Source organism: Lolium rigidum, chromosome 3 (genome assembly GCF_022539505.1).
Source record: "Lolium rigidum isolate FL_2022 chromosome 3, APGP_CSIRO_Lrig_0.1, whole genome shotgun sequence".
Taxonomy (NCBI): Eukaryota; Viridiplantae; Streptophyta; class Magnoliopsida; order Poales; family Poaceae; genus Lolium; species Lolium rigidum.
Window position 1 is genome coordinate 374903170 of NC_061510.1, and position 21647 is coordinate 374924816.

Consider the following 21647-nt stretch of genomic DNA (forward strand, 5'->3'; position numbering starts at 1 on the left):
TACATGTGAATTAAGCTTAGGATTCAACTAAAAAATTGTGATTACCTATAATATTACGGAATCAAACCTTAGGCTATTTATTTTCAGATACTCATCAGTGATCACCAGTGCGTTCAACGGGTCTAAAAGGACAAATTGGCAAACTTAACACTATGTTTGTCTCAACTAAAGTAAACCACAATTGTAAGGTAATCGGTTCACAGCGGGATTGTAGTGCAATCAAATTTTTTCCTATTTTGTTTTGTTCAACTTGGTAACGTAAACAAGGAGAAAAAAAAAGAAGCACTACCGATCAAGCACTGAAAGTGGATCGGCTCCTACTTCTCACGCCACGTTGCTAGCGCTCTTCCCTTGGTGCACCTTCTTCTGTCCATCAACAACGGCCACCAACATCGAACAGTGAAGGCCCCGGTGGTGACTGTTGCTCTTCCGGCGGTTGCTCCTCCCACTGCGACGCTTTGCTTTTGAAATAGAGGAAATTGGGAAGGAGATCTTCCGTCCCCACGGTTTTTAGCGCCGGCACACTGGTAATATCAGGGCAGAAACCAGGGAAGAAAGCGGTCTTCTTCAATGAAATCCCATTCCTTTTCACCCGCTGTATTTGATGGAAAGCGCATGCATGCAGCAAAACCGTGCATTGATAGAGCGCTACGATGCTCTCAATGATGAAAGTGAATTTAGATGATCCTCAACACGGGTTTTGTTCGATCACTTCCTCCCTTCGTTCAAATGCCAGGGGTTTGCCAGTTCTTGGGCGGGCGGTTCGTTCGAACCATCGGTAGTTTATCTGGTAAGGTGATCTATTTTTTTTTTGGGGGGGGAGGGGGGGGGGGGGTTTGGCGTAATCAGATTTGAGCTGGGCTAGAATCTGCTTACATTGTATCAGTTTACCGTCTAGGCCAACTAAACATGTTTACGGAAGAACCAAATTATGTTGTATAATCTAATAATGGCAAAAAATTGTCGAACCAAACACGTCCTAAAAGATTAGCGGAAAGATGCGAGAATACGGTTGCCGCCGAATTGGTATTACAATTTAACTGAGAATTCCATGGATTTCATTCCACACCTAACCTTAACTTCTTTTGGTACCCTGTACAAATTTACCAAATGAAATAATATCATCGATTCCATTCATTTCATTTTATTTCTACCTGATAAAATAAAATGATGATGGGTGCCAAACGAGCTTTAAAAAATTACTGCACTGAAAAGAAGTGATAATACGATCACATAGTTGTTTGGTCAACCAAAAAAAGAAACACGCAAGTGCGAGCACATGGATGACATTATAAAATTTACCAGTTGGCCAAGTAGACTGGCGCGCGCCGCTCCGACCCGGTCTCTCTCCACCGCCGAAGACCACCGCCGGCTAGCCAGATGTAATTAACAAGCTAACCATAAACCATCGACTAGTCTCCCAGCTTAATTTGAATCCCAGCGAGCGGTGTCGCTCCGTCACGGGCCGCTGGGCGCTAGCCTTTGTCTCCACGCCTGCTACCTCACTCGCCGGAATCCCACCAGCACATCCGCTGCTTTCGACAGAACAGCGAAAGTGCCTCGCGATTCGGGATTCGGAGCATCGTGCCGGATAAGATTTGGTGGGGCCCGGGACGGGACGGGAACGCTGTGCGTGGGTGGTGGGCCCGGCGTTTGGCTGGTGTCCAAGGAGAGGCCCGCACGTCTGCTCCCGAGCCGCCACGTGGACCGGGTCGTCCGGGGTGGGACGGCCGGCCGCTTTTGCTGTTGCGGGGAGAAGCCGCTTCCGGCTCATCATCATGGCCTGTGGAATTCTTTCGCTGAAAAATAAGGCATTTGAGTCATGAGCTATAGAGAAATATATTTTGCATTATTAAATAATGCATGAACTGTAGCCATACCCATACGGCCGTACATTATGTGCGCGTATCTATCTAGATTTACATCACATTTATGGGCATTAACATCTGTCCGTATATTTCCAATGGGACGCCTACATCGCAATCTATTATACTAGGCAATTTATTTATATATGACAGTATATCCTCAAAAAAAGTTATATACGGTAGTAAAAGATATCCTACATTTATATATGATAAAAGATATCATATATTAATGGTGTTATCTTTTCTAAATATATTTTAATTAATGCCCTATCTAAGCTAGGGTCTGGTCTCAGCTTGACGAGCCGAGCCTCAAAGTTAGCCCGATGCCTGGGCTGTTCTCGAGCTCCAATTTCGACCCAAGGACTCACCAGAAAGCCCAAAGAAACCCTAAATACACTAAATCCAAGATTTTGTACTAAAAACATAGGCTTAATAAAGTATTTGTAATATTTCAAAAAAATACTCAAACTAATATGGAGAAGCTATTTGGTCACATGTTTACGTCTAAGCCTGAGCTTGACAATTTTTAGGTCGAGGTTAATTTTAATGCCCAACTTGAAAATGCTAGTATCGTGGAATGCCCATGTTTATCCCCAACCATCATTGTCTTTCTTTCTATATCTAACGAGATGATCATGTTGCTCGTGCATGGAAATTCAACATCTGATGATCTCATCATATCCTATTGTCATTAGATGTTTTCTTTTGAACATTGTCATCATATGTGATCTTCCCTTTAACAAAGGTGTTATAACCGTTGGATCAAAATACAACAACGCCTAATTGAGTAATACCATAGAACCATGAACATCTTGTTCTCTTTATATGACGTACTGCCATGAGCAATATTGTACTCACCCGAAATAGCCTCTCATGAGCTATATATAAAATATTCTATATTGCTCAACTTGATTAATTAATGCGTGACCTGTAGCCATACGAGCGTATCTATCTAGATTTACACGATAGAGTTATGGGTGCATCTTTCTATACTTTCATGAAACACATTTATTCCCCTATCTATTATAGGCGATTTATGTATATAATATGGTAAAAGATATTGTGAATTAATGGGGTTTTCTTTTCTAAATATTCTGAATTAATGCCACACCTAGGCCAAGGTGTGGGCTCCACTTATCGAGCCAAGCCTACAACTTTGATAGATGGCTGGGCTAGGCTGGGCTAGGCGGGCTTGGCTCTAGTTTTCTACATGAAGCCTAACCGGAAAGCCCAAAAAACACTAAATTGTCAAAAGCATGACAAATGTATTTGTAATACACCAAAAATTACTGAAACTAACATAGAGAATCTATTTGTTCAAATGTTTCGAGCTAGTTACAAGATTGCCATTTTTTGGTTAGGGTTTTAAAACCCAACTTGAAAAATGACTGGCATGGGGAATGCCCATATACCTACCCCACCCATCATTGTCTTTCTTTCTATTTCTAACAAGACGATCATGCTATGAGTACATGGAAATTCAACATCTATTGATCTCGTCGTATCATATTGACATCTAATGTGAGCCCCCATACAAGACGTTATAACTATTGGATTGAAACACAACGTCACCTAATTGAACAATATCGTAGTGCCATGAACAACTTGTTTTATTTATACAATATTGCATTATATCTGTCCACTAATAGCGAGTGTCAAACAATATCTTTCGCCCTGGAAACGCACACTCCTTGCCCCGCATAAATGTTTCCGTTTGTGTCATCCACCGTCAAAAATCCAACTAGCCATTCCTACCAACCCACCTCTTATCTGAACCTCCAGCACAGACAACCACCGCAGAATTGTCGTCCTTCTTCCTCGCCATCTCGCCAATATCTCTCCGACACCCCGATTTCGCTCGAACCATGATCCAACTGTCTCCTCTTGCCACAAATGGCTCCATGGCCCCTCCACCATCCGCGAGCATCTCATGTAGATCTAGTGTTTCCCGAGATGGCAAACATGTAAAAAGTTGGATCACCGTCTTCCCCGATCTAGGATCTGGTGATATGGCGAACATGTGTGAGGGGTTAGCACAGATCCAGATATCTAGAGTCGCTAGAATTGGCTGATGAACCATCCCATCAGCTAGAGCAGCCGCCGACGCGCGTTATACCGTGGGCGGAAATTCCACAAGATCCGCACGAAAAAGCCATCTTAGGCACTATCACTTGTTGTTTGCTCATGTTTTGATTTCAGGTGTCCGCCACTCTTTGACGGAGATAGTGGATCCATACTGGTTGGTTTGCGCATGCCTTGATCTTTAGTCTACGGATCCGATGTGGTCGACGAAGATGGTAGGCAGACACAAAACAACCATTCTATGGTTTCCTTTTCTCCGTCAATAGTAACGGACCCTAAATTCAAAACCTAGGCAACATCAAGCCATAGTGCCTAAAATCTCGCCGCGTCCGACTAGTTCGTTGCGGCCTCTTAGCCACTTGGTTTCTCTAAGGTATTTCATTCTTTCCCGTCTTTTTTTCTCTCTCTTCCGCTCGGGCTATCTATGTTTTTTCTTTGAAAGCTCTATGTTTTATTTACATTTCACCAACTGTGTAATATTCTTTTTGTGTGCACCAAACAGTTATAAGAACTAAGTTATGAGTGCATAATCCAGGAAAAATCTTGATAGGAGAGGCACCAACATGCTGCCTAGCAATTTCCTCTTTTTAGTGCATTTTAGCGCACTAGTCTAATTTCCACACCCACCAAACACGAGGTTGCCATCCTCACAGTGCACGTCAGGCAGAAGTCGCAAGGATTAAAGTAAAACACAGACAAAGTCAGAGAGGGTTAGCAGTGGTTAACGATGTTACCTGCAGTTTTTTCTATCTTTGTAGTATTTTGTTTTAGACAAGAAAAGTGATAATCGTTGCGGAAGCAAGCAAGCAACGACCAGACCAAACAGAGAAGACACGGTCGCAATACAAAACTCATCACACAAGAAAGAGAGAGGAGGAAGAAGAGAGAGAAGGCGCGTGAGAGAGAAAACAAGGAAAGAAAAAGGGGAAAGAAAAAAGAGGAAAGAAAGAAGAGGAAACAAAAATAGGAGCCGGAGGCAGGCAGGCAGGAGAGGCGACGAGAGGAGGCGGAGAGGGAGCAGGCTCGCACGCAGCAGGCCACCAAGGGGGAAGAACAATAGCGAGAGAGAGAAAAAAAAACCATTTCTTGGAGGAGAGCGAGGGGGGAGGGCGGGATCGGCGTCGGAATTCCGGCGAATCGGCGGGATCCGGCCGGGATCTGCGCGGCGGATGAGGGGCCGGCACAATGAAATGGTCCACATTGCTCAGTAAGGTCGTCTTCGCTGGCCAGCCGCCGCCGCCGCCGCCGCCCGCCCCGGCGTCCCCGCTCAGCCAGCACAGCGACCACGCCGACGCCGCCACCCCGCGCCTCAGCTCCGCGTCCACCAGCGGGGGCAGCGGGCCCGCCGACGAACCCTTCGACGGCTACTCGCCCTCCTCCGCCGCAACCAGGTGGGTCCCACGCCGAATCAACCATTTACTGCCGACCGCCCCTGGTCCTGCCCACGCGATCTCCTGCCCGCGCTCGTTTTCCCGGCCGGGCAATGGCGATCGGATTTGGATTCAGGGAGCTTTCGATCGGGGGATGCTTGTTTTCCCCCCTTCATCTCTCTACGCGTTTCCCTCTCCTCCTCTGGAGATTTAGTTGGTAGATGCGGGATTGGGCATTAGATTACCATTTTCTACCCCGCGGATTGATTCACCTAATCACGTTTCTAGCTCAAGCTCACGGTATATCAGCTGCTGCAGCTTTTTTTTCGTTCCTTTGGTTTTGTCTTGCCCATGATGTTGAGCTGAGATGGGGGTTGTAAGAACCGTTAGCTGCATGGTCAATCCATGGTTTCCAATACGTCTCTAGTCTATCACCATGCCAGTTTGCCCCATTCGTTTCAGTAGAGAAAACTTGGAATGTTTTACTTGCTGTTACGATTGAGGCCAGCTCCATATACTGGAATGTTCACATTACCTATATGCCACTATGTTCTGGCTTTAAGATGGTGAGAATTGTCTTGCTAGAGTTATGCTCGTGTTTCCACTGGAAACAAGCTTCAACTATTAGATCGATATATTCCAACAGGATGGTTAGCATTCTCTGTGACCCCTTCTAATGAAGGCTGCTATGAATTACCACTGGGTAACCTGTTGGTAAGGGGTGAATAGTCTGATTGCTATGCACTATGTGAAACAGGGATAGCATCAGGACCTTTTGTTAAGATACTATCTGACCTGTGTCAGAGGTTTGTGCAGTGTAGATTTACCTGTTAGATATAATAGTTCTCTCTTTTACCTTTTAGACTTGCCTTTAACCTCTGCAGGTAATTGCTGTGTGTATGCGTAGTGCCACACTTCCACATAGTATGATTCTGATGCATGAATTCTACCTTAAAGCAGTGAAAGAAGCAATGCGGTCCTTCATTTGAAATATTGTTGAGGAATTTGGTTCTGCTGCTTGAAATGAATAATTATCTTTTTTCTGCAAAAGATATATGGGTTGTACTACATACTGCCATTCTTAGTAATTCTTCCTCTTGTAACTGCAGGGGAAAAAATGAACTGGAGTCAGACTTCAGAAGGTTCTGGGAAGAATTCCGCTCTTCCAGCTCTGAAAAGGTATCTTGCTTCTTCCATTTTGTCACCATACGGCTAGAACATCTCGCTAGTTTCTTACCCTAACACTTGTTTTTTTTTTTATTTCTCTGCGCAGGAGAAAGAAAGGGCCTTAAATTTGGCAGTAGATGTCTTCTGTAGACTAGTGAAGCAGCAGTCTAGTGTAGCTCAATTAGTTGCAAAGTATGACTTTCTATACTTTCAGATTCTATTTCACATTGCTTTGTTGTTAACGAGCTTTCTGTATGCGAGAATTCTCAGTGCATCTTTTTATTGATAGCCTTTCTCATGATTGCTACAGGTTAGTAGAAGCACATGTTTTTGCTTTCGTTATTGGAAGGGCTTTTGTTACTGATGTGGAGAAACTAAGAATCCACAGCAAAGGAAGATCGTTGCATGTTGATGATGTCATTGGCTTCTTTTCTGAGATCACAGAGGTTTGTCTTCATTATGTTTATATGGTGCATTTTCAAGACTTCAGGTGACCATACACTCTGACAACTCGTTTCCATGATCCAGCTTGGCATATGTCCAGGTTCAAACTTGTTATATGCAGTCGAAGTTCTCGTGACAGAGGTTTGTGCAGTTCCTTTTGTTAAGATACTGAGATACTGTTCTGTTTTCCATTTGTATTTTATTTCTTGCGATCTGTGTGTTCATATGGTGTTCAGTTTGATAGTGACTGGTATTGCAGTCCGCGTAAGGCTTTAACAGCTAATGTTAGGTGGTAGAGATTTCGATGCAGTTTGTTGTTGACACGAATATCATCACATGTGTCATACCAAATCATTTAAACTTTACTATAATGCTAGCAGCTACTGATAATGTGTCTATTTCCCTTTGCAATGCTGTTTTTAGCAGAAAATTGGATTGTTACTTTGTCTATCTGTCAGTGCACTGTCTGAGCTATTGGGTGGGGGATTGAAAATGATTCTAAGTTTGAAGTAAAAAGAAGCTCATCCCTGTTACTGCAAACATTGTCAAAACAATGCTTTATACTGTTGTACTCTATGGCGCCACTTCATTATTTTGCCAATGTTTTTCTTTTCTAATATTTGCCAGTGGATGTTTTGAAGGGCGTCATATTGCTAAACAATAAGTAACCAAGCTTAATGTTTGGTATTATATCGCTGTTCCAGTACAATCGCATAGATTAATGTAACAAAAACAACATTCTAGTTTCCAGTTTTAACTTCTACAGTGTATTCAAAATTGTAGCATGAATTAAATAGTATGAAAGAACAGGCTTATCTTTCTGATAAAAAAAACTTAGCTGGAATAAGGTCTTCCAAAGCTGAGGTCTGGTATTTCAAATTTATAATAAAACAGCATGTGCCAAATGCTCAGAGCAACTTGCATTTCATGTTTAATTTCTTTGTTGCAGACTATTGATAAGCAGCCTTTGTTGGACTCTGGTATTTTGTGCTGCCTGATATATATCCTCAATTCCCTATTGAGTTCTGATGAATCCTGCAAAAAAATTTTACCTGTTGGGAGAGAAGGATCAACAAGTGAGAAGAATAAAGATTGGGGTCCGATGCAATCTCGCCGGCTTGAGGTAATTCCCATAGACAGAGGACTTCCTTTGCAAGATTTCGTAGTTGTGGACATATGCTGGGGCTAAATCATAGCTTGTTAACTTGTATTGCTGTACTTTGGGTATTGTCCTCTTGAATGTTCTTAAGGTCATTACAAGTCCTTTGCTTTATGTTCAAAAACGTGATATGATTATCCAATTTATTACTTTCATTTGTCATCTTCAATTTTGGTTTGGACTTCATTTCTTGTTCTTATTCTATGAAGATTGAGGGAAGTGTGGTGCATATAATGAAGGCACTAGCGAGCCATTCATCTGCTGCACCAAGTTTAGTTGAAGATGATGCTCTACAGCTTCTATTCCACATGGTTGCAAATGGTTCAGTGTCTGTATTTTCTCAGTTCAGGGAGGGTCTTGTTCCTCTCCACACAATTCAGCTTCATCGCCATGCGATGCAGGCAAGTCGATATGATGCAGCATTATCTATAGATTTTCCTCTCAGATGACATGTTACTAAATGTAAATTCACAACCAAACAGGTTCTTGGTCTTCTTCTCGCAAATGACAATGGGACTTCTGCAAAGTACATAAGGAAGCATCAGTTGGTACTTTCTTTATCTCTTCAAAGTGGATGGAAGTATTCCAATTTTGTTGTTCTGTCGTTGTGGACTAGTTCATTTTAAATGGCTCATTGCCACCAAATACCATGTAAAAAAGTGTCCTCAGTCATTTAGTCCTGATTTAAATCTCTAGCTGAAACCTGCTGTTTTGTACTGATATTTCATGGCAAATGATAGAACTCTTCAAGAATACAATACTTTACTGAAGCATCTACAATAGATAATTACATTTTTTGGTGTATGTGTGTGCATGCATTGTTACATTTATTCTTTTGCAGATATTCCTGATTACTCTATTGACACATTATTGATTATGCCTTTTAGATTAAAGTACTCCTTATGGCCGTGAAAGATTTCAAACCTCAAAGTGGTGATGCTGCTTACACCATGGGCATTGTGGATTTGTTACTGGAATGCGTTGAGCTATCCTACAGGCCTGGTAAATCAATAGACTTTTTACCATTCCCACGTGTCTCTTCCAATAATAGAATAGATGGGTTGATTCAAAATTCTCATTGTTTACAAAATGTTCAGTTTTGCTGCGCGCTAATATTGCGACTTTCCGTTGAAATTGCAGAGGCTGGATCTATTAGGCTCAGGGAAGACATACATAATGCTCATGGTTACCAGTTCCTTGTCCAGTTTGCTCTTACACTATGCAGCTTACACAAAATTCAGGCTCAGCAATCATTGACCATAGTATCCGAAGAGGATGGATCGGATCCATCCCACAGATTAGAACAAGATAGATTTCCATGTGACCTTTCACCTCAACTGTCGCGGTTGCTTGATGTTCTTGTAAATTTGTCGCAAACTGGACCCTCTGAAGATTTTGTTGGTAAAAGTATGAAATCTTCTCATGGGAAGGGAACAGGTCACAGCAGAAGCCGGACTCCCTCAGCCGAGAAGTTTTCAGACGATGTTTTGGAAATTAGTAGTCCCAAGGTAAAAGATCTTGAAGCTATTCAGATGCTACAGGACATTTTTCTGAAGGCAGACAACTTGGAAGTACAAGCTGAAGTTCTCAATAGAATGTTCAAGATTTTCTCGAGCCATCTTGAAAACTACAAGCTGTGTCAACAACTGCGAACTGTCCCACTTTTCATCCTAAATATGGGCGGTTTCCCTGCAGCACTTCAAGAGGTCATCTTAAAAATTCTAGAGTATGCAGTTACTGTTGTAAACTGCATTCCGGAGCAGGAATTGTTATCACTCTGTTGCTTATTGCAGCAACCAATTTCAACCAGTCTTAAGCATACAGTACTCTCTTTCTTCATAAAGCTCCTCTCCTTTGATCAGCAGTACAAAAAAGTTCTCAGGGAAGTTGGAGTTCTGGGAGCATTGTTGGATGACTTGAAACAAAACAAGCTTTTCTCTGGAGACGAGCAGCAAAGCAAGATCTTTTACTCTCCAGAGATTAAGCCTAACACAGATGATTTTCAGAAAACTGTGGACAACAAAGACTCCATTCTTTCACCGAAGTTAATGGCTTCTGGTTCCACAAAATTTCCCATGTTTGATCATGAAGGTACAATTACTGTTGCCTGGGATTGCCTTTTTTATCTGCTGAAGAGAGCCGAGACTAACCAGCAATCGTTCCGATCTTCCAACGGAGTCAACACCATTCTTCCTTTCTTGGTATCTGAAAGCCACAGATCTGGCGTGCTACGGCTATTGTCATGCCTGATAATTGAAGATTCTCTTCAGGTTTGTGCTCTTGCCTTTTTTTTTCTCCATCTGGAATCATTTTATTTTAGGGTCCTAAGTTTTTTGGGCCTAAGGGGAGCACACACACACAAGTTTTAAGCACCTTTGCTTACCACGTGACTTGTTTGTTTCAACTGTGTGCTATATAAGTGAACTCTAGCAGCATGCCAGGTGAACTGTGATTTCTTTAACATGTGAAAACTTGCTCTTTTCAGGCTCATCCAGAAGAAATAGGATCACTAATTGAAATCTTGAAGAGTGGGATGGTATCAACCTCACTGGGTTCTCAGTGCAAGCTTGACAATGATGCAAAGTGTGATACATTCGGTGCTTTGTGGCGTATTCTTGGGGCAAACAGTTCAGCACAAAGAATTTTCGGAGAAGCCACTGGTTTTTCTCTGCTACTTACAACACTTCATAGTTTCCAGAATGAAGGTGAAAATGAGGAGTCTGAACCATCCTTGTTTACTCACATGAAGATCTTTGGTTTTCTGATGCGAGCTATGACAGCTGCCGTATGCAACAATCCTGTTAATAGGATAAGGCTGCACACAATCCTGTCGTCGCACACTTTCTATGATCTTCTCTCTGAGTCTGGGTTGCTTTGTGTGGACTGTGAAAAACAAGTTATCATACTTTTGCTCGAGCTTGCACTTGAGATTGTTCTTCCTCCCACCAGCAACCTGCAGATAGAGAGCATCTCATCTGAAACTTCAGAGGACGAGCCAGGTTTCTTATCTGCGACCTCGTTTGGACTTCCAAGGCTTGATGGGGAACGAGCCTATAATGCCAGTGCAGTTGTCGTATTGATCCGATCCTTGCTAACATTTACACCTAAAGTTCAACTGGAGTTGCTGAGATTTATTGAGAAGCTAGCAAATGCTGGTCCCTTCAACCAGGAGAATTTAACTTCTGTTGGTATGGACATAAGTTCTTGTTACCCTTTCTTTTCTTGTAACTCTGGTTGATGAGAGTCCCCTTATGTTTCTATTGCCCTTTTTGGTATGCAGGTTGTGTTGGTCTTTTACTTGAGACAATCAACCCATTTTTGGAGGGTTCGTCTCCTATTCTCAATCATGCTTTGAGAATTGTTGAAGTGCTAGGTGCCTACAGGTCAGTTATACTACGTGAAATTCCATTGCTGATCTCGTTGCACTAGCTCTTGTCCTTTGATTTTGTCTTACATTTTGTTTTGTTTCAGGTTGTCTTCTTCTGAACTAAGACTTCTTGTGAGATATATACTTCAGCTGAAAGTTAAGCGTTCAGGTCATCTTTTTGTTAATATGATGGACAAGCTAATTCAAATGGAAGATGTCAGACAAGGAGATATATCTCTAGCCCCTTTCATTGAGATGGACATGAGCAAAGCAGGCCATGCATCCATTCAGGTGTCATTAGGAGAAAGGACATGGCCACCTGTTTCTGGATACTCTTTCGTTTGTTGGTTCCAGTTTAGGAACTTCTTTAAAAGCCATTCTAAGGAAACAGAAAAAACATTAAAAGGGGCTTATGGTAAACGGAGTGGACAAGTTTTGCGCATCTTTTCTGTGGGTACAGTGGATGATGCGAACACGTTTTATGCAGAACTTTATCTCAATGACAATGGTGTTTTTACTATAGCCACAAGCAATTCGAGTTCATTGTCATTTCCTGGTATTGAAATGGGAGAGGGGAAATGGCATCATCTTGCAGTTGTTCATAGCAAACCAAATGCATTAGCTGGCCTGTTTCAAGCTAGCGTAGCTAGCATTTACCTTGATGGAAAGCTGAGGCACACTGGCAAGCTTGGATACTCGCCATCCCCCTTTGGTAAATCTTTGCAAGTAACACTCGGTACACCTGCTATCCGTGGCAAAGTTTCTGACCTATCATGGCAGCTCCGCTGTTGTTACCTTTTTGAGGAAGTCTTGACACCAGGGAGCATTTGTTTCATGTATATTCTTGGACAAGGTTACAGGGGATTGTTCCAGGACAGTGATCTTCTGAGATTTGTCCCTAACCGAGCCTGTGGTGGGGAGGTAATGGCGATTCTTGATTCATTAGAAGTGGAAGTAGCTGTACCATCAAGCAGCCAGCGCATTGATAGCTCAATGAAGCAAGGGAGTTTTAGACTTGAGAGCAGTGGCATTGTATGGGATATGGAAAGGTTAAGAAATCTCTCCTTGCAATTGTCTGGGAGGAAGCTAATATTTGCATTTGATGGAACATCTTCAGATGCTTTTCGTGCATCCGGGACTCTTTCCTTGCTGAACCTTGTTGATCCAACTTCTGCTGCTGCATCCCCAATAGGAGGTGCGTGAACTTCCAATTATTTAATTTATGTTTTATCTTTGTCATTTCGTTGGAGTATGTCAATATTGAAATAGCGCTTCACATTGACAGGTATACCACGATATGGACGTCTAAGTGGTGATGTTTACGTGTGTAATCAATGCACAATTGGTGACACTGTTCAAACTGTCGGAGGAATGCCTGTTGTGCTTGCTCTTGTTGAGGCTGCCGAAACTAGGGATATGTTGCATATGGCACTGGAATTGCTTGCATTATCTCTTCAGCAGAGCCATCAAAATGTGAAAGACATGCAGGCCTTGAGGGGCTACCATCTTCTTGCTCTTTTCCTGCACAGGAGAATGTCATTATTTGATATGCAATCTCTTGATATCTTCTTCCGGATCGCGGCCTGTGAGGCTTCATTTCCCGAGCCACAGAAATCAAATATAAAACGAACATCGAGCTATGCATCTGGAATCTCACCAGAGGCCAGTCTTGATGAACTTAGCCTACTCAAGTTTGGTGATGATGTGTCTTCTGGTGGATCACATGGAGATCTAGATGATTTTTCAGCTCAAAAAGATTCATTTAGCCATCTGTCCGAGCTTGAAAATGCTGACTTAGCTGGTGAGACTTCTGAGTTCATAGTCTTGTCAAATGCTGATATGGTTGAGCATGTTCTCTTGGACTGGACTATATGGGTTGGTGCTCCTATATCAGTACAAATAACTCTTCTTGGGTTTCTTGAGAGGATGGTATCAATGCATTGGTTTAGGAGCCACAATCTCACAATATTGCGTCGGATTAATCTTGTGCAGCATCTTCTTGTTACTTTACAACGTGGTGACGTTGAAATTCCTGTGTTAGAGAAGCTAGTTGTGCTGCTTGGTGTCATCTTGGAGGATGGTTTTCTTGCTTCTGAGTTGGAGCTCGTTGTAAGATTCATAATCATGACATTTGATCCTCCAGAACTTACGCCAAACCGCCAGATTGTCCGGGAAGCTATGGGAAAGCATATTATCGTGAGGAATATGTTACTGGAAATGCTCATTGATCTACAAGTAACAATAAATGCTGAAGAGTTGCTGGAGCAATGGCATAAAGTTGTTTCATCTAGATTGGTCACATATTTCCTTGATGAAGCTGTGCATCCGACAAGTATGAGATGGATCACGACTCTATTAGGAGTTTGCCTTACATCATCTACTACATTTGCTCTGAAATTTCGTACAAGTGGCGGTTTCCAAGGGTTGAATCATGTGCTTCCAAGCTTTTATGATTCTCCTGAAATATATTATATAATCTTCTGTTTGGTTTTTGGGAAGCCTGTTTATCCTCGAGTACCGGAGGTCCGCATGCTTGATTTTCATGCTCTTATGCCAAGTGATGGAAACTATGGAGAACTGAAGTTTGTGGATCTATTGGATACCGTTATCGAAATGGCAAAAGCTACATTTGATTCATTTATTATGAAGTCTATGCTTGCACACCAGAATAACAATCTTTCACACCTCAATGGCACCTTGGTTGCGGATCTTGTGGAAGCAACATCGGACATGGGAGGAGATCTTCAAGGAGAAGCTCTGATGCATAAGACATATGCCGCAAGATTAATGGGTGGTGAAGCAGCAGCACCTGCTGTTGCTACTTCAATATTGCGGTTCATGGTTGATCTGGCAAAGACGTGCCCACCATTCTCTGCTGTTTGCAGGCGGCATGAATTCCTAGAAAGTTGTGTTGACCTATATTTCTCATGTGCAAGGTTGGTATGATGTGCATATATCAAGTTACCTGGTGTCCTGGATGTTCAAACTGACCTTCCTTTTGTTGTACAGGTCCCATTGTGCACTGAAGATGGCAAAAGATCTAACAACTGCAACAACAGATGAGAAGAATATGAATGATGATGACAATGAAAGTTCAAAAGATACCTTCTCATGTTTGCCACAGAATCAGGAACGATCTGCAAAAACTTTAAGTGTTGCAAGTTTTCCTCAGGAGCATAAAAGTACCAGCTCAGGAAGCACTGACGTGCAGAACTCTTCTGATAATGGTGAAGTAAAAGCAGATAGCTCTCCCAATGAGGAGCTCAACCCTAAGATTATCAATGGGGAAGCAAACCAAGCGTTTCAGAATGCTCATGATAAAGGACAGTTATCAGCTGTGAGATCAAATGGCATGGGTGATTCTCACCAACTAGCTGATTCGCCCAGCTCGGTCTCTATGATTAACACTGGATCCCCTGTTTTATCTGAGAGATCGACTCACAAAGCAGCAAGCACCCCTACTGCGTCTCCCATGGCCCCATTCACTTCTTGGGCTGGTAGCTCAGGATCATATACTGATGGTAGACACCTAACAGCCTCTCCTTCCATGTCTTCAACTATATCTGCGATGGACCTTGATTCATCTCCTGATCTGAAGACAAGCATTCATGGATCACCTGCAGTGAACACATTCTTCCCAATCAGTTCCAAGCTTCTGCTTGACATAGATGATTTAGGTTATGGGGGTGGCCCTTGCTCTGCTGGAGCCACTGCCATCCTTGATTTCATTGCTCAAATCCTCGCTGATATTATCTCCGAACAGTTGAAAGCAACACTCTTTATTGAGAGCATTCTTGAGTCTGTGCCTCTGTTTGTAGATGTTGATTCTGCTTTGGTTTTTCAAGGCTTGTGTCTAAGCAGACTGATGAACTTCCTTGAAAGAAAACTCTTGCTTGATGACGACGAAGATGGGAAGAAACTCGACAAGAGCCGCTGGTCTGTCAACTTGGAACCACTTTGCTGGCTGATTGTTGATCGTGTATACATTGGCTGCTTTCCAACCCCACTCGGTGTACTGCGAACTCTAGAATTCTTGATGTCAATGTTACAGCTTGCCAATCAAGACGGCCGTATTGAAGACGCAGTACCTTCAGGTAAAGGTATTTTATCCATTGCTCGAGGTACCAGGCAACTTGATCCCTACATCCATGCCATATTGAAGAACACAAACCGGATGATAATGTACTGTTTCCTGCCAACATTCCTAAAGAATCTCGGGGAAGATGACCTGCTGGCAAATCTGGATTTCCTAACGGAAACAGGGAGAAATTTAGCTTCTAAACCTCCCCAGGAAGATTATGCTGTTGATATTTGCACCATTCTTCAGCTTTTGATTGCCAACAAGAGATTGGTTCTTTGCCCAAGCAATGTTGATACTGATCTGATGTGCTGTTTCTGCATAAATCTGATGGCACTTCTTCGTGACAAGAGATTAAGTGCTCAAAACTTAGCGGTGGATTTACTTAAATACCTGGTAGTGCACCGGCGTCCATCTCTCGAGGACCTGCTAGTTTGTAAGCCTAACCAAGGGCAACAAACGGACATCCTGCATGGAGGGCTTGACAAATTACTGACTGGGAGTACATCAATGTTTTTTGAGTGGCTTCAGAATTCTCAGCAAACAATTAGTAAAGTGCTAGATCAGTGTGCTTTGATAATGTGGGTTCAATACATTACTGGCTCAGCAAAATTTCCTGGGGTCAGAATAAAAGGCATGGATGTCAGGCGCAAGAAAGAGATGGGACGGAAATCACGTGAAATTGTAAAATTAGATGCAAGGTTCTGGGAACAGATAAATGAACGGAGGTATAATCTTGATTTGGTCCGTGATGTGATGTCGACAGAGCTAAGAGCAATTCGTCAAGACAAATATGGGTGGATATTGCATGGAGAAAGTGAGTGGCAGAGTCAAGTTCAACAGCTTGTACATGAAAGAGGTATTTTCCCCATTCGCCAAGTATCCACAGAACCTGCATGGCAGCTATGTGCAGTTGAAGGACCATACAGAATGCGGAAGAAACTTGAGAACTCCAAATTTAAGTTAGATACTATTCAGAATGTTCTAACCTGCAGTCTTGGGTTTGATGATGTTACTGCGGCCAAGAAAGAGGATGGAGACATGTTGATGACATCTGGGTCAGATACAATGTCGGGATTGAATCTTTTGACCTATGAAACTGAGCAGAGGGAACTTGATGCTGCTGATTTCACTTCTTTCAAAGAGGACGATGACATATTCAAAGGAGGAAGCACAATGTCACCTCCAGTTGGCTGGACTGATGATAAAAGCAGCATTAATGAGCAGAGTCTTCACTCTGCGAATGATTTCGGAGCAAAATCAAGTTCCTTTTCTTATCACATGTCAGAGAGTGCCCAAGGTAAATCTGAGTTTAATTCACCAAGACAACCACCTTCAGTTAAAGGTACTGATACAAGAACCTCAGAGGATAAATCGGAAAAGGAGTTGCTTGACAATGGAGAATATCTCATCAGACCTTATCTGGAACCTTCTGAAAAGATTAGGCATAAATACAATTGTGAACGTGTTGCTGGTCTTGACAAGCACGACGGGATATTTCTAATTGGGGAGCTTTGCTTATATATCATCGAGAACTTTTACATTGATGATTCCAATTGCATTTGCGAAAAGGGTGATCAAGATGAGCTCTCTGTCATCGATCAGGCTTTAGGTGTGAAAAAGGATATAATGGGAAGCATTGATTCCCAGCAGAAATCACCTGCACCATGGGGTGCAACTGCAAATATTTCACTTGGTGGCAGAGCATGGGCATACAATGGAGGTGCTTGGGGTAAGGAAAAACTTTGCAGTAGCAGTAACCTGCCTCATCCATGGCACATGTGGAAGCTTGACAGTGTCCATGAGCTCCTGAAACGTGACTACCAGCTTCGTCCTGTTGCAATCGAGATTTTCAGTATGGATGGATGCAATGAGCTTTTAGTTTTCCACAAAAAGGAGAGGGAGGAAGTTTTCAAAATTCTGATTGGCATGAACCTCCCGCGGAATAGCATGTTTGTATTCTTAATCCTTTGCAGTTACATACACACATTTAATTCGTTGCACAATTGCTTATTTGATCACTTCATAGTTCTTACTAGGTAGTACAACTGAAATTAGTTACAAACAACGAAGTAGGGGTCTGTACAAAAAAGAATCATTGTAGCTATAGTGGCATGAAAGGTCATAGGTCAGTTCATATCCTCCTCCTGGGGAAGTGGCACCCATGTTTCAGCATTTTAGTTTTTTTTTCTGTGATTTCAGTATTTAGGCCTGTAGGTTAGAAATCATCTTGGAATTGATGCCCAGAAAAATGGTCACTACCGGTTCCTGTGTTTCCTTGGTTAGCATGGTAGGTTTAATAACTTTTCAAACACGATTGGGCTGGGAACTGGCTAGTGTTTTTTACCAAATATTGATATATATCGAATTATTTTTTTAGTAGCATAATAAATAGTATTCTTGGTAACATAACATGACAAGTGGGCCTATGCGGTCAAAACCTGTCAGGCAGCTGTAAAACCATGTAAATTTGCAAGATCTGGGTCCTTGATTGGGAACTCTTGGTATAGCAGTCACAGAGTTCCAAATGTTCTTATTGCCTCTGTTGGATACAGGTTGTGATTAAAAGCGTAAATTTGTAGATAGATGTGCATTTCAGGCTGCATGATATAAATATGAAAGGCTTTGTTAATTCACCAGAGCTTTTTGGCTATCTATTTACCTAATACATGGTTTCTTATAATAGCTCGGGAAACAGTCAAAGGATTTTAGCTTAAGTTGTATAATTTAGCATTTTAATGCTTTCAGTTATCACTCTTACTTACCATTAGGATGTTTGAGTACAGGAACTTGATAATAATACACAAAAACATGACTTTTTGCAGGTTGGATACGACAATATCAGCTTCCTCTAAACAGGACAGTGGTGAGGGGAGCCGTCTTTTCAAAATCATGGCAAAGTCGTTCTCCAAACGGTGGCAAAGTGGAGAAATTTCCAACTTCCAGTATCTGATGCATTTAAATACACTTGCTGGTCGAGGGTATAGTGACCTTACACAGTACCCAGTATTTCCATGGGTTCTTGCAGATTACAACAGTGATACCTTAGATCTGACAAACCCGCAGACGTTTCGTAAGCTTGATAAACCAATGGGATGTCAAACAGAGGGAGGAGAAGAGGAATTCCGCAAGAGGTTTGTCTATTTAACACCCTTTTGTTTCTTTTTTAATTGAGAACCCCCTACTGTCTTCAGTGTTTCTAAACATCTAACACAATTGAATAATCTCTCGCGGTTCTTTCAGATATGATAGCTGGGATGATCCTGATGTACCAAAGTTCCATTATGGTTCTCATTATTCAAGTGCTGGGATTGTCCTTTTCTATCTCTTAAGGCTTCCTCCCTTCAGCATGGAAAACCAGAAATTGCAGGGTGGACAATTTGACCATGCAGACCGGTTATTCAATAGTGTGAGAGATACATGGTCAAGCGCTGCTGGTAAGAGCAACACATCAGATGTGAAGGAACTCATTCCGGAGTTCTATTATTTGCCTGAGTTTTTGGAAAACCGATTTAATCTGGACCTGGGGGAAAAACAATCAGGAGAGAAGGTATACTTCCACATAAGTGAAATATTTTTGCGCTGGGTGTACTGATAATGCCCTAACCAAATTTCATCTTTGTTGCAGGTCGGTGATGTTGTTTTGCCACCTTGGGCTAAAGGTAGCACCCGAGAATTCATTAGGAAACACCGGGAAGCCCTGGAATCAGACTTCGTATCTGAGAATCTGCATCACTGGATTGATCTTATTTTTGGATATAAGCAGAGAGGAAAGGTATATATCTTCTCAGATCTCTGCAATTTCTGTTTCCTCTTGGCCCTAATAATGTTGCCACTTCCATCAGTGTGACAACACAACACAAATACGTTTATGGTTAAATCAGGCATATCGTCTCTGTTATAGGAAAGCTGGATAAATTTTTTGTTTACCATGGAACCTGAGATGTAATTTTGACCATTGATTTCAATGGTGTTATGCGGCCATATTGGTAGAGAACTTATTTTGTATTTGCAAACAGTAACCTGTTGTGTGAACTGAGGGAGTGATTTGTAATCTGAAACAGGGTGTTCCATATTTCACTTTCTGACTGTTACTCCTGTTGACTAGCTGGATTTCTAATGGCTATTTTCTTTTGTGTATGGCAGGCAGCTGAAGATGCCGTCAATGTTTTCTATCACTACACATATGAAGGCAATGTTGATATAGATGCAGTATCAGATCCTACAATGAAGGCTTCGATACTGGCACAGATCAATCATTTCGGACAGACCCCCAAACAGTTATTCCAAAAAGCCCATCCACAGCGACGGACCGATAGGAAAGTTCCTCCTCATCCTCTACGCTACAGCGCTTATCTTACACACCAAGAAATTCGAAAAACTGCATCAGCAGTGTCCCAGATTGTGAGCTACAATGATAAGATCCTAATTGCTGCAGCAAACAGCCTGCTCAAACCAGTAACTTATAATGAGTACATCTCATGGGGATTTCCTGACCGCAGTTTGAGAATATTGACCTATGATCAGGATAGACTTCAATCAACACATGAGAACCTTCATGGTGGTAGTCAGATACAGTGCACTGGAGTGAGCCATGATGGCAACATTCTCACCACAGGTGGTGATGACGGAGTAGTCGCGGTATGGAGATTTGTCAAAGATGGCATTCGTCGTCTCTTGAGAATGGAGAAAGCCCTGTGTGCTCACACGGCCAAAATAACATGTGTCTATGTCAGCCAGCCTTACTCGTTAATTGTCTCAGGCTCTGATGACTGTTCCGTCATCTTGTGGGACCTGACAAGCCTTGTATTTGTGAAGCAGCTACCTAAGTTCCCAGCATCAGTGTCTGCGTTGCATGTAAACAACCTCACTGGTGAGATTCTGACTGGTGCCGGTGTTCTTTTTGCTGTTTGGACCGTCAACGGAGACTGTCTTGCTGTGGTGAACACCTCTCAGCTTCCTTCTGATCTCATCTTGTCAGTGGCGAGCACCACACACTCAGACTGGCAGGATACAAACTGGTACGTGACAGGTCACCAAAGTGGTGCTGTCAAGGTATGGAAGATGGTTCACTGCACGTCTGATGAAGCAGCAGACAGCAAAAACAAATCGCCGACAACCACCTTTGGAGGGCCGGGCCTGAATGGCCAGACACTGGAATACAGGCTACTCCTTCAGAAGGTTCTCAAGTCACACAAGCACCCGGTCACTGCCCTTTGTCTAACACCCGACCTGAAGCAGCTTCTGAGCGGGGATGCCAGTGGTCGCTTGTTTTCATGGTCACTGAAAGATGACAGCTTTAAGGGTTCATAGCAATAGAGAAATCAGGATTCACCTGCACATATCGAAAGCAATTGATTAGATTATATCTGGTAAACTGACAAGCATCTGCTTGTGCTGACAACAAGAGCACAGGGTTGGGCTCGGCTTGCAGAAACGTGCCATATGGAGACCCCTCTCGACGCGCAGGCCATTGGATGATGTAAGGCCAAATACAACTGAAACACATTGAAAGGGGGAAGAAGCGAATGAGGCGATCGAGGCATCGTTGTGCTGACAATATAATCTTATACTGTGCATTATGTGCTGGTTCTACCTCCTGCTCTTGTATTTTTTCAGGAGAAAGAGTTCCATGGGGGTAGAGGCCAGTGTTTGTAAAGTGTGTATAGGATGTTTTGGTAGGGGATGGTTGCTGGTTGGGTTGGACGATGATGTTGTATTGTCACTATGCTTTTGTTTGGGGATGGATGCAAGGGAAGTGGTGTTAGGTTCTTTTTTCTTTAGTTTTTCTTTTTATCCCCCGAGAAGTGGTGTTGTTCATTCATTGACTAGGTGTAATTTGAGCACCCTTCTGTTCACTTGAGATCATTGCACATACATGCAAGAGATTTTGTCCGCCAAAGTGATGCACCTATCTCCTCCATCCATAAAAAGATGTTGGAGATTTGTCTAAATTTCGATTTATAGTGCCTTCATCCATAAAAGGATGGTGGAGATTTGTCTAAATTTGGATGTATATATAACTGTAGACAAATCTCCGACATCTTTTTATTGATAGAGGTAATATATAACTTTTCTTTTTCTCCACCACAGGTTAAAACACATATTGTTTTGT

At 42.4% G+C, this 21647-nt stretch overlaps 1 protein-coding gene across 1 annotated transcript; it reads left to right on the forward strand.

The window, feature by feature from the left end:
- The first annotated feature begins 5102 nt into the window (after positions 1–5102).
- LOC124704330 (protein SPIRRIG) lies at positions 5103–21434 on the forward strand. Its single transcript, XM_047236584.1, has 19 exons — positions 5103–5338; positions 6427–6496; positions 6591–6676; positions 6795–6930; positions 7013–7069; positions 7878–8051; positions 8297–8488; positions 8570–8635; positions 8975–9089; positions 9228–10357; positions 10573–11275; positions 11368–11470; positions 11559–12649; positions 12740–14390; positions 14464–17484; positions 18358–18666; positions 18776–19082; positions 19161–19307; positions 19679–21434. The coding sequence occupies exons 1-19, from the start codon at positions 5133–5135 to the stop codon at positions 20843–20845; spliced, it is 10731 nt and encodes a 3576-aa protein (XP_047092540.1). The 5' UTR covers positions 5103–5132; the 3' UTR covers positions 20846–21434.
- Positions 21435–21647: the final 213 nt, after the last annotated feature.

What these genes read in the sequence shown, in the direction of transcription:
- LOC124704330 (XM_047236584.1), top strand. Translation starts at nt 5,133, where the DNA reads ATGAAATGGTCCACATTGCTCAGTAAGGTCGTCTTCGCTGGCCAGCCG. An exon ending in TAATTGAAGATTCTCTTCAG is followed by an intron (nt 10,358 to 10,572) that starts GTTTGTGCTCTT and finishes TGCTCTTTTCAG; the next exon opens with GCTCATCCAGAAGAAATAGG. An exon ending in TGCTGCATCCCCAATAGGAG is followed by an intron (nt 12,650 to 12,739) that starts GTGCGTGAACTT and finishes TCACATTGACAG; the next exon opens with GTATACCACGATATGGACGT.